The sequence below is a fragment of the Polypterus senegalus genome, chromosome 3 (assembly GCF_016835505.1).
Source record: "Polypterus senegalus isolate Bchr_013 chromosome 3, ASM1683550v1, whole genome shotgun sequence".
Taxonomy (NCBI): Eukaryota; Metazoa; Chordata; class Cladistia; order Polypteriformes; family Polypteridae; genus Polypterus; species Polypterus senegalus.
The window spans coordinates 279,926,413-279,945,743 of NC_053156.1; the positions used below are offsets into that span (position 1 = coordinate 279,926,413).

The window sequence follows — 19,331 nt, forward strand, 5'->3', positions numbered from 1 at the left end:
TTTATCAACTTTTTTTTTTTAATATAATCCTCAGAAATGGGACAAAAATGTGTTATTTCAGCATTTGTGCATTCAAGTGCGATGTTATTTTCTATATTAAAAAGATACTGTAAAATATAGGTGGAAAAACAGAAAAATGAAGTAAAATAATGTTTTTTGTTGAAGAAAGATTAATTATTGAGAATGTAGGTGGGTCAGACCCCTTTATGGTTCTGACTGAAAAAAAAATCATATTTCTGGTCCTATAAGGGCTAGGGACTTGGGTCTACCCTTAATTGATTCAGCAGATTTCTGGCTCTGTATCCCTAAGATTTCATACACTAATCTATACACAGAAATAGGACAAAAAATGCATTTTTTTCCAAATGGCTGCCACTTTAAAAGTGGGGTGTGGAGTCAGATGGGTGTCAGACCCCTTTATGGACCTGACTGAAAATATTAAGAATTGTTTAGTGAAAATTCTGAGGTCACAACTACAAAAATGAAAGTGCCTATTCTGGATAAAAACCCTTCTCTTGCCTTTTATTATATACATGGAAAGAATGTCTGAGCTTTTCCCTAATTCCCAGTTCTTCATGAAAACTACTAGAATCGCAGAACAAATCACTGTTGTGTAATGTAGATGGATAATGCACTCGTAATCAACATCTTGGCAGATTGGTTCTGTTGGACTGCAGGGGGTGGGAGGCCCTGGTGTCTGGTCAGGTCCAGGGATGCATTCCAGAAAAGAAGGCACAATCAAACAGGTCCCTTAGACATCTCAGACCACTTAACAATCTAATTCTTATATGGTAAGTTGGTATTTTTCAAGTTAAAGTAATTTCTTCACAAGAATTATATGTATGCATTTGACACATGAAATTGTCTTCCAAAGTCCAGCCTTTTCTATAAATTTTAAATACTACTACTGTAATAGAATTTTATATTCAGTCCTGTCCGGCAGTGAAAGCGAAACAGGATCAGTCTTTTGTGCTTGCTCTTGCAGGGTCATACAAACATTACCAAAATGCTGGTCTAGACATGGTGAAGTCACTTCCACCCTGAAACTGCTGCAATACACCTGTGGTGACATATAGTGCTGTGGCTCTGCAGGTTGATACATCTCGATAGAGGGGATGTTTCATGATGGCATCCAATTTTGCCACCATCCTCTTTTCTAAAACAGTTTCCAGTGTGTTCACCCTGTGATGGAGCAGACTTTCCTGATAAGTTTGTTCACGCATTGTGCTTCTTTTGAGCTCAATGCACTTCCCTGGTTGACCACACCGTAGTAAAACACACTGGCAGCTATGGACTGATAGAACATTTCTAGCAGCTTTCTGCACACATCAAAACTCCTTAGCAAATCCAGTCTGCTCTGGCCCTTCTTGTCCAGTGCCACTGTGTTGTCAGACCAATTCAGTTTGTTGTTTATGTGAACCCTCAATTACTTGTAGCTCTGAACCACACACACATTTTCCTGGTGACTGGTCACAGAGGCTTCTTGTCATGTTAGAAGTCAACCACCAGTTATTTTGTCTTAGTGATGCTGGCATGCAGATTTTTGTTCCTGGACCATGAGGTGAAGTCCTCCACAACCGTCCTATACTCTGATACATCACCATTATTAATGCAGCCTATGATGGATCAGTCAATTGAAAATTTCTGTAGGTGGTAAGCACTGGTATTTTGCTGGCAGTCTGTTGTATAGAGGGTAAACTGAAGTTGTACAGGAGGTGCTCGTTTTATACACCACCATTTGTGACTTACAGTCCCTCCTTCACAAACTGCTGTCTGATGAATATTGTAAAATTATATTATGAACAATTTATCATGTGACATGGAATATGATATAAATATGTAGCAGTATAGTTTACAATTATTTTTATGGTTCACCCCCTTGCCGGCCTAAATATCAAACTCTTCCCTTGCCTTAAACTGGTATGGTTGGTTGGAACTGGAGAAACCCAAAAACTATAATCCTCACAGTACTGCCTGCTTTATCGAGGGAAGAGTAAGCCTGGTGGAGCAGACAGATAATTGCATGTTCCATTCCAAACTTGATCCATTTACATTAGTTATTTTGCAAGTCCTTTCTATAGAAACTGTATTGTAGGCTGGAGACTCAAGCCCAGTGTCCATTGCTGATATAACTGAGGTCAAGGTTTCCACAATCTTGTAAAAGGAAACACGCCTTTCGGGGTGAATGTGGGTTTTTCGCCCCATGGACACAATGTTTTGACTTCCAAGTTCCTGTATACTGTACTTGCTTTTCTTTCAGTGACGACGATTTGCATCTCTTCCACCCAGGCGGTAACAGTCCCTTGCGTCCGCACACGTTGCCCAGTCATTCGTCGCCTTTCATGCGGTTCTGACTACCAATGGATCTACCGGCTCGCACGAAGACATCGTCCCCGGGGCAGCACGCAGGGTTAGACTCATAACAGCACTCAAGATCCATTGGTAAACGGGTGAGCGCGGGTTAAAATTGGGAGGCAGCACCGGTGACCCAACTCCGCGCACCACGACGGGACTCGACTTTGCGCGGGCGGAGGCCAAGGGTGACACAAGAAGCGTACTGAACCAACGAGTAAGCGCCGGGCTCCGGGCACGCTTACGGCGGAACAGCGCAGCGCAGCACGCCGCGCACGCGACAAGCTAGCAATGTGGGTGCAGCCTCCCATCTCGCTTCGTCTCGTCTCAGCACGCTGCGCAGGCGGACAGCAGATCGAGGTGTCCATGTTTGCCAGGCAGTCGGGAATCCCGGTCATCGCTCTCTCTCTCTTCTCTCACACTCTCTCGCTCTCCCCTTGAGAGGCGTGTCTTGCGTCTGTTGATTGAAAGCGGCGCTTTTCCCGTGCCAGCCAGCGCTGCGATTATTCAAAAGAAGCCGATACGTTAGATACTGAAGAGTTTATCTGGAAAGCGCAGTGGCGGCTCTGTGGGGCGCAGATACTGCACTGGGCGCCATGGCGCTTTGAGGCCATACCGGAGGTAGTGCGCGCGGCTGCGGAAGACGTTGTCGCCGTATCGCTGGAAGTGCCTGGCACCCTAGCCGGGTCGCTGCGCGCCATTCAACAGCCAGGTAAACCATTTATCAACGTATTTCGTTTCTGTGTGTCTAACGTACTCGGCTCACCTGGTTGTCCTATGTTCTTTCCTTTACTGTGTTTTTTATTTATTTACAAGGCACCTCCTCCCCCCACCCCCGGTCAGTAGAAGCGGACACTTTAACATACTGGGGAATCGTAGCGGTTAACGACAAAGCAGGTGGGATAGAGGGGAGTGTATACGGAGTAACGAGGTCACCGACGAGCTCGAGCCACTCTTTCTTGTTATTAAATCGATGTTTGATTATGGTTCTTTCGTGAAGAAGATGGCCGCCATCTTCTTTGCCTGTTTGAAATAAGCTTCCCCAACCAAGCCTTTTTTTGGTTTGTGTGACTCGAGAGCTCCGCCTCCTGCAGCTTTCCTGCTCTCTCATTTGCTAGTCGATAAAACACTCTCATATCCGGTTTTTCCAATTTGTCGCGACTTTGTCAATTATTTTGTTACACCAAGAAAAAACGGGGCGGGTCGAACTCCGGTTTGAAAGCTGAAGGATTTTTCTAGAATACTGTGCTAGACAAACCAACGTGTATAAACTGTTTAAATTGCATACCCCATGTCCGAGTCCTGAGTACTGGGGGTTGTGGTTTCGTTAAATTTGGTGCCGGTATGCTGTTAATTTTTGGGGGGCATGGGCTAAAACGACCCCGCCCCCCACGCTGGCTCAACATTTCTATCAAATTATCCGTTAACGGGGAGGATGGAATTCGGCATCATTGGAGCACCTGGCACATTCCTTCGTCCTTACTTTCCGCTCGTGCTGCATTGACGCTATTCCATCAGTTATTCACAGTGACATAAATAAAATAACTACAACAGGGGTTGAGGGGAGGTAAACAGGGCATGCAAGGTGAGGATTGGCATCGTTGCGCTTCAGTGGGGGCGGAGCTAAGTAGTGACGTAGTTTCAGTCTGCAGGAGTTGAGCCCAATTTTATATATCGCCCGTGCACTTTTGAAGTTTTTCAGAAGCAGTTATGTTAAATGTCTAATTGTCTGAAAAGTCCTTATTTCAATGGTTTGTTTGAAGGCTTATTAAAGACATTTGGATAATTGAAGTTTGTCCCAGATCAGTTCATATCAATTATGATATGAATTGTTTGGATCAGTGATCTTATAGAATTAAGAAGAGTTGGACTTGGAGCACTTAAAGGTCAGCACGGGGTATTGAACACAGGACTTTATGGAAAAGTGATCAAGAAAGCTAATAGGATGCTCGTTTGTATACCTCAAAGGTGTTATAAACCTCCCCTCAATTGTACTTGTTTGTTATATAACATGCCTGTGAGGCCTCACCTGGAGTACTGTGTTCAGTTCAGGTAATGCACTTGAAGCTAAGTATGTCCAGGCCTGGCAAGTACTTGGATGGGTGACCATGTAGTAACAATAATAATACATTTTATTTATATAGTGCCTTTCCCATGCTCAAGGCACTTTACAGAGTTTAAGATAGAACAGCAGGGTATACAGTATATAGCATTGTACAAACTAGATAAATAAATAAAAAAAGATTAAAACAGTAAATTTAGAGAAAAAGCCTAACAGACAACATAATTCATGGTCTAGCACACACACAGGTTACATGAGCATCTTGACAGAGAGGTAAACTGAGAGAAGGGTAATAAAGTCAGGTAGAGCTAAAAGCCTTCTTGAACAGATGAGTTTTGAGTTGTTTTTTAAAAGAAGTCATGGAGTTAGCTGACCTGATTAATTTCAGTAGGTCATTCCAGAGTCTGGGCGCTATACAGCTGAAGGCCTTGTCACCCATGGAGTGTAGATTAGTGTGGAGCACAACAAGATTGCCAGAATCAGAGGACCTTAGTGGGCGGGCAGGCACATAGTGATGGAGAAGGTCGCTGATGTAGTTTGGCACAAAGGTCGTTTAAGGCTTTGTAGGTTATTAGTAGGATTTTATATTCGATTCTGTTAGACACAGGGAGCCAGTGAAGACTGAGCAGGATGGGTGCTATTTGTTTTCTGCTGCTGGTTCGAGTAAGGACTCTTGCAGCCTAGTTTTGAATAAGCTGGAGCTGTGATATAAGATTAGAAGTGGCACCTGCCAGTAGGAAATTACAATAATCGATGTGGAATGTGATAAAAGCATGGACAAGTTTCTCAGCATTAGAAAAGGAGAGGAACGACAAACACAGGATACATTACGGAGGTGAAAGTAAGAAAGTTTCTTAATGTGGTTTATGTGGGAGGAATAAGAAAGGGAGGAATCAAAAATGACACTAAGATTCTTTGTAATAGAGGCAGGTCTGATGAGATCACCGCCAAGATGGACTGGGAAGGAGCTCATTTGATTAAGTTGCACTGTAGTCCCAATTTGCAGGAGGTCAGTTTTGTTGCAATTTAATTTTAATGAGTTCTGCTCCATCCAGGTATTAAATTCACTGAGGCTGGTTGTGAGCTGAGAAAGCTCTGATGAAGTTCCACTTTTAACATAAATGATAACCCAGTCCAAAGCTACGAATAATAAGGCCAAGGGGAAGCATATAAATACAGAAGAGAAGAGGGCCGAGGACAGAGCCCTGAGGAACTCCTTGTGTGGCTGGCGCTGATCTGAATCTGCTGTTGCCAAGACTAACAAACTCTTGCCTATCAGTCAGGTAGAAAAAGCTTGCGTTGCTACTGAAAGAGGTGTTGCTTAAGCTTGTTGAGGGTTTTCGCCCTGTGGTCTGTATGTCCAGTGAAGGGGACCCTGTGCTGTAAAACTGGGGCCGTCCTTCAGATGACCCGTAAACGTAAAAGCAAGGTGCTGACTCTCTGTGGTCATCAGATTCCTGCGCTAACTTTGTAAAGAGTAGCTAAGAGTAACCATCCTGTCCCAAATTGCCAGACTCTCTCTCACTCCTTCACCACTTAATAACTAATGTGTAGTGAGCATATTATTGCAGAATGGCTGCTGTTGTATCATTCAGATGGATTATGCACATTGATTGTAGCTGAAGTGGCTCCCTACTCACTATGTAAAGTACTTTGAGTAGCTCTGTATACATAAAATGTAATGTAACTTAATGGAAGTGTGATTAAGGATTTGTGCTTAGGACTTCAGACCCTGAGGTTATGGGTTCAAATACCATAGCTAACACTATGTGACCATGAGTAAATTGCTTCATCTGTCTGTATTCCCAACTGGAGTAACCAGTTGTATCTTAAATGTTGCAAGTTGCCTTGGCCAAAGGCATCAGCCAAATAAAGATAATAGTAAATATTTAAAAAAAAACTTACATATATCTTAATTTTCCCATAAGGATAGTTTTATTACCAGTTCTGGATCATTTTAAAGAGTAATTTTAACAAGGTTTAAATTTATTTAGCCACAGAGTAAGTTAGATCTTCTCGTGTTTCCTTTAATAGTACAACTGCTCCTTCTTATTTGAATTTTGGGTATCCGATTCCTTCTGCTTTGACCATTTCTTTTGATAATAAATATTTGTTTCAACATTCATAACATGTAACTTACTGTATTTGTCTAATGCCTTTAATGACAGTGCCAGTTAAGATGAGCACAAAAAAAGTTATTTTTTATTTCTGTTCTACACAAGCCATTTCAGACATAGTGTTAAAATTCTCACCCATGGAGTTTAGCAGTACTTGCTGTTAGTATTTTAGTGAGTCCCATGCAGCAGCACAAAGAAAACAAAAAAAAACTTAAATATTTGTTGTTTTTATAAATTGAGTTACAATGAATCAGAACCAATCTGGAAATATGATATATTTGTTATATTAAACCCGGAAACAATGATAAATAATTCAGTAATGTAATTAATTCTTTCTGTAGTGCCTTTCATCATTACAAAACAGAAATGCAATAACTACATATAATAAGAATATAAAAAAAATTGTAAGCAGAGTAGGTGAAAGCAAAACTCAAGCAGTAGGTGCTTCTTAAAACTGATCACAACATCAACTAGACTTTAAGCTGATAAATGTTTTGTATTAAATAAAGTGGAGTTATGTATTTTAATATATATTTTTGTTATCAGGGTGCTGGATAGTGGCAAGGTGGCTGCATGTTGGTTGGACATGCAACTGACAATACTAATACAATGTAATCCCAAAACACTGGGCTGTTTTAGACTCTTGAAATAAGCCCCCGGTGCTTGTTAAATCAACTGTATGTAGTTATTCTTTGATGCTGCCTTCTACATTCAAAAGGAATGGAAGTATCACATTGTATTGTGTAAACTGTGTCTATCACTTAAAACTACTTGTGTTTTCCAGTCGTTTGTTCTTTGAAAGGACAGTTTGATTAAGCCATTTCACACTACAGCAGGGGACCAGCAAAAGGCACATTTGATGTTTTTTTGTTAGTAATGGAGAAGCATTAACACAAGTTTGAGATATTGCTTACACAAAAAATGTAATTTTATCTTTAATGGTCTTGTCACTTCACCTAACAGATGATAACATATAAAAGTGGCATTTAATAGAAGTGACATTTAAATCCTAAATTAAGACATTTCTGAAAGTTTTCGCCTTTTCACACTTACCATTTTTTCAGATGCCAGTTCAGTCATAGTTTTCAAACCAGATTTTAAAACTGTATAATGTTGTGCATCCATTTGAGGTGACTTTATAAACTCCACACCAATAGTCTTGATTACTGTGATTTTATTTTTTCTCCAGCCGTCTGGAGTTTTTTTGTTTTTTCTTTTCCCCCCTGGCCATTGAACCTTACTCTTATTCGATGTTAATGTTGATTTATTTTGTTTTATAATTGTGTCTTTCATTTTTCTGTTCTTTAATATGTAAAGCACTTTGAGCTACTGTTTGTATGAAAATGTGTTATATAAATAAATGTTGTTGTTGTTGCTGTGTATCAAGGTTTGTTGGCAGTGTGGCATGGTGACTAAGGCAATGGACCAAAGTACCACAACTTTGCCAGTTTAGCCTCCAGTGTACAAGTTTTCTGACCTGCCGTTGATTTAACTAAAAAACTGGAAAAAGTTTCTCTGTGTATTTGTTACTTGTGGTTCCGTTTGTGGAAAATGTTGGATAAATTAATACTTTACAAATAGTAATGCTGAAGAAGAGTCTGGATTTAGAATGAGGTGAAGCCCCATTTGATGCTGCTGCATGTTTACAAGGTTTGAAATGAGAGGTAGAAATGAATGCTGGGCAGTTACTAGCCTTTGTTGTTCAGAGCCTTTAAAAGCTCCTGCTGTTTTGGCAAAGTTGTGAAGCCATTTATACATGTGAAGAAAATGTGCTGTGGTAGTAAAGAAAAGATAACCGGATTTCACAAAGTGTAAAACCACATAGTTTCCCTACAGTTAATGTTTCTGCATCTACGTTTTTTTAAATATTATGAGTAATAATTCTTATTATGAAAGATGCCATGCAAAGTAGGCGAAATAAATGTTTTTTAGTTTTTACTTTCTTTTATGGTTCTGTTCAGCCATTATTATAGTAAAGCACTTTGAGCTACTTTCGTGTATGAAAGTATTATATATAAACAATTGCTTTTGTTTACAATAGTTTTGCCTTTTTCTTGTTTTTTAACTTAAAGCCACAAATGACAGTTGTGCGTACTGCCAAGTTTATTTACTGCTAAGACACACACTGTAAGGTGTTTGTGGATGTTGACCAGCAACCTCATTTATATAATCCACTATTACGCCACACTGCATGCACCATTCAGAAATGCAGTACTTTCAGAGTCATGAATGATACTGTTTTTAATATGTGTCGTAATATTTTTTTAAGCTATTTGAGAAAGCCATGTTTGTCCGCATTTCTCTTTTTTTTTTTTGTTTTGCTGCGTGGTGTAGTTCTAATATCTGTCAAAAGATACTTGGTTAGTTTTTTCCCTAAAACAAAAAAAAAAAAAGGGTGAATTGGTGAGGTGTTCATGGGTATAAAGTCAGTGAGAATAGATCACTTGTACATTTTCTGAGACTACTTTAATTTCTACTTGGTGTCAAAGACTTCACGGGCGATTATTCAGTAATTCACCTTTTTCCAAGTTCATTTTGAAAACAATGATACAACAATAATACAGTACATCATATATCCTTAAACCATAATTTACAGTCTGTAACACAAAGCTTTCATTTTAGTTTCTTTGTTATTAATCCTCTTTTGTATTCTGTTGTGCCTGAATCTGCTCATTGTTCTGCCTTTCTGGCTGTTAGAATCTCTAGGTAAATATGGGGTTTGGATTGTGTTTTGGGTGTGCCTTGCTGTGGGCAAGCTGCTAGACTTTTGCCTTCGTTTCCTTATTGTTATAGACATAGTATTATGCTTGAGAGCTTCATTTTAATTGAAATGAATTCAAAATTTTTTGCATGTAGGCTGGACAAGGGGTGTACCCAAAATTCCTGGAACTGTTTAAAACAAACTTTATTGAAAAACTTGCAGCAATTTCCCTTTAGTCGCCTTCAAAATTGTCTGCTTGAGATGTAATACACTTTTTCTCAGAGCTTCACCCATTCCTGGAAAGATTTCCTGTACTCCTGTTTTATCTAGGGCCTCCTGTGTTTTTTGCTGGATATTTTCCGTGGCAGCACAGCTTGTTTACTTCAGTCTCAATTTTGATTTTGAGATCAAGAAAAAGTTGCATGGCGTGAGATCTGGCAAGTACCAGTGGTGTGCAACAACACCCACATTGTTTTTGGTCAGAAAACGATTTAACTAAATAACACAGTGTGTACAGGTATGCCAGAATGGTGCAAAATGCTGCTTTTCATGTGCTACTTTTACAAACTATTTTTAATACTTTTCTGTTAACGTGTCAGCCATTTTTTGATCATTGTCTCTTGAAAATCTGGCTTGGTGGCTTGGAGGAAAAATGACCAAAGTCATGCATGTGATTGTAGAATAAATTGCAGGAATATTACTTGTTCAACTCGGCATGACGGTTTAACCGGACTTTTAGGCACATGAAAGCTAGTGATATATTTGGGTCCCTCCTTGTAAAATAGTTCATCTATGGATTGCTGATTGGTTTTATGCACCATCTTTGTCTGTCTTGCTCCTGAAGATGTCTGTTTTCACTTCTGTGTTTCACCTTTTACTATTTTAAGCCTGTGTTCCTAAATATTTCTGTTGGTAAATAACTTGAATAGGAAATGTGAAAGTTTTCAACATGTGGCTTAACAGTAGTCAAACTTGCACTGTATGTATATGGTGTTTTCTTTCTGTAGCTGCTGTTCTGCCTAAACCTAATGAATGACCTGTGTCTCTTTTTTGTAACCTTTTTTGGCAGGTAGTAGCCAGACAATGAGAAAGCCTCGAAAGAAGGGGAGGCAAGGTGGGGAGGGTCGCTCCCCATCACCCTACAGTCTAAAGTGTTCTCCAACACGTGAGACCCTGACTTATGCACAGGCTCAAAAGATGGTGGAGGTGGATATTGATGGACGGCTGCACCGAATCAGCATCTTTGACCCACTGAAGGTAATTACTGAGGATGAGATGATGGCACAAGACATCAGTGAGTGCAACAGTAACAAAGAGAACAGTGAGCAGCCTTTGTTTCCCAGCAAGATGAGTAAAAAAACAACGGCCAGCAAAGGCAAGAAGAAGGAGACTGGCAAGAATTCGTCCGCTACAACTGCAGGAGTTGCACACCATAATCATCCGCTGCCGAAGCCCAATTTCAGAGTTGTTGAATCTTATACACCTACTGATGCCCCTCCAATGCCTGCTGCTTATTATCGCTACATGGAGAAAACTGTGGATGAACTAGATGCAGAGGCTGAATATGACATGGATGAGGAGGATTTTGCATGGCTAGATATGGTAAATGAAAAGAGGATATCAGATGGTCAAAACTCTGTATCTCTAGATACATTTGAATTACTCATGGATCGATTAGAGAAAGAGTCCTTCCTTGAAATCAGAAGTCAGGGTCCTTCTCAGTCTGTCATAGATGAGGATGCATTCTGCTGTGTCTGCTTAGATGATGAGTGCCACAACAGCAATGTAATCCTCTTCTGTGACATTTGCAACTTGGCCGTCCACCAAGAATGCTATGGGGTTCCCTACATCCCAGAAGGACAATGGCTGTGCCGCTGCTGCTTGCAGTCTCCTGCGCGGCCCGTGGACTGTGTTCTCTGCCCAAATAAAGGTGGGGCTTTCAAGCAAACAAGTGATGGGCGCTGGGCACATGTTGTGTGTGCCATTTGGATCCCTGAGGTTTGCTTTGCCAACACAGTGTTCCTTGAGCCAGTTGAAGGGGTAGAAAATATTCCACCTGCCCGTTGGAAGCTTACTTGTTACATTTGTAAGCAAAAAGGAGTAGGTGCATCTATCCAGTGTCACAAGGCCAATTGTTATACAGCCTTCCATGTAACATGTGCTCAGAGAGCAGGCCTATTTATGAAGATTGATCCTGTACGGGAGACCAACATTAATGGCACTACTTTTTCCGTCAAGAAAACTGCCTTCTGTGAGGTCCACTCTCCACCTGGGACAGTAAAGAAGCAGAGTTCCCCTTCCAATAGTGAGGGGGAAGAGGGGGAGCAGACAGTGAATAAGGAGGAGGAGGGACTAACTTTTCATAACAGCAAACAGCCTGAGAAAAAGTCCTCAAAATTGAAGCAAAAAATCAAAAAATCTTTGGATGTGGCTTCACGTAGGTCAGCTGTGCCCATGGTGACTGTGCCGCAGATACCTTCCTTCAGGTAGGTCTTATATAAAAACTGCACTAATGCTTACTTAATATCTGGAAGTCTCCACCAGCAGTTTATTATCTATACACAGCAAGCAATGAGCTGTTTCTTATGAATTAATATTTTTATTTATGCTATGAATAGTCCTTGGTTCATTTTTTTGTTTTTATACACTGCTAGAGGCACTATTACTTTATGTGGTGTTTCAGTTCAGAGTTTTGCAAACTATTTTACATCAGATTTTTTTATCAATGGTTAGCATTGTTTACCAGACAAAAAGTAGAATTCTGCAAATGCAACCAAAAGAATTAGGGATGTTCTGATCAGATTCTTTAAGGCCTATACTAATCACCGATTTCATGTTAGTTGATTGGCCGATTCAGATTTTTTTTTTCTTTGTCCCTTTAAATAACTTTTTACACTTACCTCCTGCATAACCAGATGCATAGAAGTTTTATGTCCTATATTGAAGTATTAAGTTTGCTATTTTTATAATTAAATTATAGTCCATAGGTATTAACTGTTCTTTTTTTTTATTAACAAAAATCAGTTCTGTAGGCTTATTGTTCAAGGACCATAAAAATACTAAAATAGATAAAATTTCAATACAATACATTGGTGCTGGGCGATATGACGATATATATCGTGGGGACGATAGAAAAGTGTCTATCGTTCTATTTCTCTTCTATCGTTTCTAACCTAATTTTATCAATTACTAAAGATAATATTGCATTAAATAGGCTATGACAAATGAATGATAATGTCTTGTCGCTATGCAATGCATACTCTACCCTTTATATAAGTGATAATCAAGAATAAAAATGAACTTTTTCGCAAAGAAACTCCATCTTGTGGTTTTGTGACAGTTCAGTTAAATGTCACTTCAAAATAAAGTTGCAAAAAAAAGTATGCAATGATATTTTTGTCAAACTTTTCAGAGAATAACTGGAAACGTACTTTATTGTGGGTGGTATATCGTGATATATATTGTTATTGTGATATAAAATAATCCATATCGTGATATATGATTTTTCCATATCGCCCAGCACTACAATACATACTTTAATGAAATATACACAATATTTACCCATAATGCATATGGCATAAAAGAAAATAAAACGCTTCTCTTAATTACAAGCAGTTTATATTGTTTCAATTTTTCTGTAGTGTACTTATCTGAAGCAAAGTTTAATTATAAAAGTAGTTTTCACAATTTCTCTGGGGGAAAAATACAGTATATACTCTGTGTGTGTATATATAAAATTTTGTATTTTAATTTAAAATATATAAACAATATATATGTATGCATACTAGGGTTGGGTCTACAAGAATGAGGAAATCGAAAAGCCCTTTGAATTACGGTTCCACTTACCGATTCCTACACACAGATTTAACAACTATACTGTATAACTGTAATGATGTGGACTCGGACCACAACACATCTTGGGCTAAAGATTTGCTCTGTGATAACCGTCGACGATCAGTCACGAACCCTGTACTTAGAAGCAGCTGTTATTTAGCATGAGAAACTTATCTTGCGTCACCGGCACTTGTGGAAAATTGGTTTGTTGTACAGCCTCCCTTACAAGAAATTATCAAAACATTTACTACAGCACATCATTAATTTAAAAGAACATCTTATGGTCTCCCAGCCTAAGTGCCTCAGCTAATATTCAGGTAACATTATATAACACTAGCAAAATACCTGCGCTTCGCAGCGGCGAAGTACTGCCTTGAAATTTTTATTAAGAAGAAAATTAAACCTTTTTAAACTGAGGGAAAATATACCAATAATTATTTGTTAAGGATCTCTTTGTATACCACATTGTGAGTTCGGCCCTGGTTGTAATATGACCAAGCTGTGCGCTGAGCTTACTCTTTAGTATGCAACATACAGTTGGCCATGTGAACAGTAATCTTGTTTCAAATCTCACAGTTTGGATTGCTGCTGTCATAATCGGTTTGAGTTTCTTGGTTTGTTTTAATTATGACAGTATTTGTAGGACTTGTGTTGAAGAGACATTCGGCATCTGTCAAGCGTTGTAAGTATACAACCGGTTTCATCGATCACTTCACATCCAGCTTTTGAGAGTTTAAACATTCATAAACATCGAAGTGTCCACTACTGAAATCGTCACCTGTCAATCTAAGATGTTTAAGAGGCATTGGCGGTTGTCGAAAGGTGTAAAATATTTGGCCATTTCGGTACACTTGAAAGCGACAACCAAACAATTCAGCGGCAGCCATCAACTCGCATGCAGATGCATAGGTGAAGGGCTTAAGCATTTCACTCTTATAGTGCTCCTGTGTAATATAATTATCAGTCCACACCTCGAACCTGTCCCAGTCATTCAATACATAAGACACAATATTTCTCCGGATATCAAGAGTGAGCCTGATATGGCAGTGCAATATGTAACAAAGAGAATGGAAAAGGCAGGTGCCATCTCTGGGCATGGAAACCACTCGGTAAGTGACAGTTCTTTGATCGATGGTGATCACCTCGATAGACATGTTAATGGGGGTACGGTTGGAATGATAAAGGAAATGGGTACCTGAACAATGTAAAATAAGTCTAAAATACCTAAACAATAACTATAATCGTAATAATTTATCCATCCATCCTCTTCCGCTTATTCAAGGTCGGGTCGCGGGGGTAGCAGCTTAAGCAGAGAAGCCCAGACTTCCCTCTTGCCGGCCACTTCTTCCAGCTCTTCCAGGAGAATCCCAAGGCATTCCCAGGCCAGCCGGGAGACATAGTCGTAATAAATGAACAGTAAAACACCGGGGAAGCCGTGGATTAAATAAAAAGGCTGCAGTTATCAGCAGGGAGACATGAATCCCGTGGCGAACCAAGGAAGGGAATGTAGAGACTGGAGCGACGGACAGCCTTATATAGGCAGGCAGCCAACAAAGTGGGAGGCGTTGGGATGGGGGACCCAACGCCGCCTCACACGGTGACCGAGCTGCAAGCTATAGACGTATATATGTACGTAAGTAGGATTCAATTAGCGTTGGGAACCCGCGTACCAAATTTCTTTAAGATGGGCCCATAAGTAACAAAGACCGTTGAAAAGTTCAATATGGCAGTCGACAGTGGCATCATACCACAGAAATAAGTACCAAATTTCAGCCTTCTACCTACACGGGTAGTTGGAGAATTAGTGACGTTGGAAAGTTCAATATGGTGGCTGAGAGTGGCGTCATACCACCGAAATAAGTACGTACATTGGTTTCAGTTAGCACAGGGAAGTCGCCTACCAAATTTCGTGAAGATGGGGTCATGAATAAGAAAGTTCAACATGGCGGACGTTGTTGACCGTTATGACCGTTACGCGTAGAATTTGGAAATGAAACCTGCTTAACTTTTGTAAGTAAGCTGTAAGAAAGGAGCCTGCCAAATTTCAGCTTTCTACCTACACGGGAAGTTGAAGAATTAGTGACGTTGGAAAGTTCAATATGGCGGCCGACAGTGGCGCCATACCACCGAAATAAGTACGTACATCGGTTTTGGTTAGAGCAGGGAAGCTACCTACCAAATTTCATGAAGATGGGGCCATAAATAAGAAAGTTCAACATGGCGGACGTTGTCGACCGTTATGTGTAGAATTTCAAAATGAAACCTGCTTAACTTTTGTGTAAGTAAGCTGTAAGGAATAAGCCTGACAAATTTCAGCCTTCCACCTACACGGGAAGTTGGAGAATTAGTGATGAATGAGTGAGTCAGTGAGGGCTTTGCCTTTTATTAGTATAGATAACAGGCAACGGTGTAAGCAACTCTTATTTTAAACTGCAAGAGAGCAGATTAGCTCGCATTTAATTTACAGTTTTTTTTTTTTAGATGATCGTTCACGAAGCTGTAGTTCCTCCACTTCTCCTTCACCTCCAGTGCAGACAAGGCAAAGGTGACTGCAGAGAGAACTGAAGTGTCACAGAGCAGTCACGGCATTTGTGGTGAAAGGGATGTTCTCATTTTCAGTTGTTGAATCGCCGTCATTTAGGTAGATAAAAATAAGTAATCAAAAGTATAATAAACTATAATTTGACGATTGTTCTCGTAGCCAATTTTAGTATTGTTTTCAGTTATGATGTGCAGATGATCAAGTCCGTAAATCCAAAGTTCCTTCTAGTTCTATTTTGTCTAATTATCTGGTGCCTGCTTGGTACAAGGCAGAATAGTCAAAACTGACTGACTGATTCACTCCTCACTAATTCTCCAACTTCCCGTGTAGGTAGAAGGCTGAAATTTGGCAGGCGTATTCCTTACAGGTTACTTACAAAAGTTAAGCAGGCTTAATTTCGAAATTCTACGCGTAATGGTCATAACTGAATCCTACTTATGTACATATATACGTCCATAGCCTGCAGCTCGGTCGCCGTGAGAGGCGGAGTTGCGCCCTTCATCACCACGCCTCCCACGCAGTTGGCTGCCTGCCCATATAAGGCCATCCGTCTGCAGTAATCCAAGCTGTGAGAAAACAGTAAAAAGGAGGCATGTCAGACATTGTGGTACATTTTCTGATGCAGCTAGACGGAAACAACTTCGTGACGCTGCCACCAAATACTCTCAGAAAAATCCACAAGTTAATAGACACACTGTCGCTAAATACTAGCAGGCAAATCCACAAGTTCATAGAGACGCTGCCGCTAAATACTCGCGGGCTAATCCACAAGTTCATAGAGACTCTGTCGCTAAATACTTGCAGGCAATTCCACAAGTTAATACCGGGAATGCCTGTTCAACATCTTCGATTCACGCGTAGCGATTTGGGTGGTGAGATGTCTATTGAGGTAATCACCATCGATCAAAGAACTGTCATTTACTGAGTGGTTTCCTTGCCCGGAGATGCCGCCTGCCTTTTCCATTCTCTGTGTTACATATTGCATGGCCATATCAGGCTCAATCTTGACATCCGGAGGAACATTGTGTCTTATGTATTGAATGACTGGGACAGGTTCAAGGTGTGGACTGATGACGGTACATGAGATAATTATACTACACAGGAGCACTATAAGAGTGAAATGCTTAAGCCCTTCACCTATGCTTCTTAATGTGAGTTGATGGCTGCCGCTGAATTGTTCGGTTGTCGCTTTCAAGTGTACCGAAATGGCCAAATATTTTACACCTTTGGACAACCGCCAATGCCTCTTAAACATCTTAGATTCACAGGTGACAATTTCAGTAATGGACACTTTGATGTTTATGAATGTTTAAACTCGCAAAAGCTGGATGCGAAGTTATCGATGAAGCCGGTTGTATGCTTACAACGCTTGACAGATGCCGAATGTCACTTCAACAGAAGTCCTGCAGATACTAACGTAATTGAAACAAACCATGAAACTCAAACCGATTATGACAGCAGCAATCCAAGCTGTGAGAAAACAGTAAAAAGGAGGCGTGTCAGACGTTGTGGTACATTTTCTGATGCAGCTAGACGGAAACAACTTCGTGACGCTGCCTCCAAATACTCGCAGAAAAATCCACAAGTTAACAGACATGCTGTTGCTAAATACTCGCAGGCAAATCCACAAGTTCATAGAGACTCTGTTGCTAAATACTCGCAGAAATATCCAGAAGTTAATAGACACGCTGTCACTGAATACTCACAGGCAGTTCCACAACTTAATAGAGACGCGGCCGCTAAATTCTCGCAGGCAAATCCACAACTTCATAGAGATGCTGTCGCTAAATACTCGCAGGCGATTCCACAAGTTTATACCGGAAATGCCTGTTAAAAATCTTTAGATTCAAGAGTAGCGATTTGGGTAGTGAATGCTTTAATGAATGAAACCTGTTATCTTTACAACGGTTGACAAACACAGAATGTAACTTGAACACAACATGTCCTCCAAATAAGAACCTGATTGAAAGAAATAATGATAATCAAATCCTTTGTGACAGCAACACTCATAACAGTGAAAAAACTATTACATTGACAATCATGTTAACGTTATTTTTAAAATGTTTCATTTTCTTTTTCATAACTTCTTTAACGCACTACTTCTCCGCTGCAAAGCATGGGTATTTTGCTAGTGTATATATAAATAAACTCTTACACAATCGGTTCATATTGGGAGTTAAACGCTGCTTAAATGTAAATATACATGCACTTTTAGGTTTTAATTATTTTAAATCATTAATTGCATTACAGCCTTTTGCTGTTACAATATACATTTACTATATTTATACAGGAGGGTTTTTTTTTCTTTTCTTTCAGAGTATCGGCTAGACATTCGTAATTCTTGAGGTGTATTTATAAATATGGGTTACCATTTCATTTATGTAGTACTGGTTTCTTATCAAAACCTATGCTGTATGACACATAACAACAAATAATAAACTCAGTACAAATCTTTATAAAGCCTATTGTTTACTCAACAGTGGTTTCAAATTCATCTTCAACTTTTTTTTTTTTTTTTTTTTTCTTCCAATTAAAAATTCAAGCAGCTGTGCTTAAAACAAGCACTTGGTCCAAACTCAAACAATGTTCCATTTTAATTTAAAGGACAAAATAAAAAGGTCTGAATTCATTAAAGTAGCCTTTCTTTCCATTTGTCTAATTGCACATGATAACTTCTGCGATTCCGTATTCCCAGTTTATTACACCACTTTCTTTAATGTAAAGGATGATATTCCAATCGTGTCTTGCTCTATGATAAAACAAGCCTCCACCTGCTGATCTTTGTTTACACTGCAGAAAGTTTGCTGCAAAAAAAACAAAAACATGCAGCTGGCTACATATTTATGAGTAATTCCACAAAGGTGCATGCCCATTGAAGGAGAATGTATTCAGCATATGCTTTTTTAGTTGTTATAGTGTATAGTAGATTGGAGATACTTTAGTAAACAATGTGAAAACACTAGTGGGACTACAAATTATTTTAATTTAAAATGCAGTTTTCAAATGAAAATGTATAAGTGTGGAGTTAATCCCTTTGATAACCTTAGTCAAATTTCTTTTTCTTTTTTTTTTTTCTTTTTTTTTTTTTTTTTTTTGAAGGCCTGTGTGATTTGTTCCTTGACTATTAACCTCTACTATTTTTTTTCTCTCTCTCTCACTAAAGTAAATAACAGTACGAGAAGTATAGCATGTACATATGTTTTAGACTTCAACCACAAACTCTTGTTATGCAAACTACATTTGTCCTCAAAATACTTTACACTGTGCAATGATACGAACTGATTGAAAATTATTTCTCTCTTGTTGATCTATAGCCACTTCCAGGGCTTTCATCAGAAAGGCCAAAAATGGGGGAAAATCATTTAAAAATTCTTTTACATTATCACGAACATCTACTGGAATAAATAAATGACTGTGCACTGTTTTTTTTTTTTTGTCTTTTGCTTCAGTGAATTTCTTTTACTTATTAGTCTGTGAAAGGTCCCTTATCTAACTTCTGAATTCTCACTCTTGCTGAGAAAAGTTCTCTCATTCCAACTCGGTCTGTATCTTTTCTCCAAGCTCCATTTCTTAAAAGTAATACTTACAGCATGGTTTGTTTTCAGTTTCATGTTTCTTTAATTAGTATATTGTTTAAGACAACACAATATTCTCCAGCCTGCTTTAATGTTTACACAGTGACAAAGTCATTACACAGCATCCCTGCACCGTTTCTGTCACCGG

The 19,331-nt window shown here is 39.4% G+C and overlaps 1 protein-coding gene across 1 annotated transcript in view; it reads left to right on the top strand.

The window, feature by feature from the left end:
* Positions 1-2,588: 2,588 nt before the first annotated feature.
* Positions 2,589-19,331, top strand: part of brpf3b (bromodomain and PHD finger containing, 3b) — a 62,215-nt gene continuing 45,472 nt past the window's right edge. The window contains exons 1-2 of the mRNA XM_039749291.1: positions 2,589-3,064; positions 10,302-11,718. Of these exons, the coding sequence (XP_039605225.1) occupies positions 10,316-11,718 (1,403 nt within the window). The 5' untranslated portion in view covers positions 2,589-3,064; positions 10,302-10,315. The remainder of the gene's footprint in view (positions 3,065-10,301; positions 11,719-19,331) is intronic.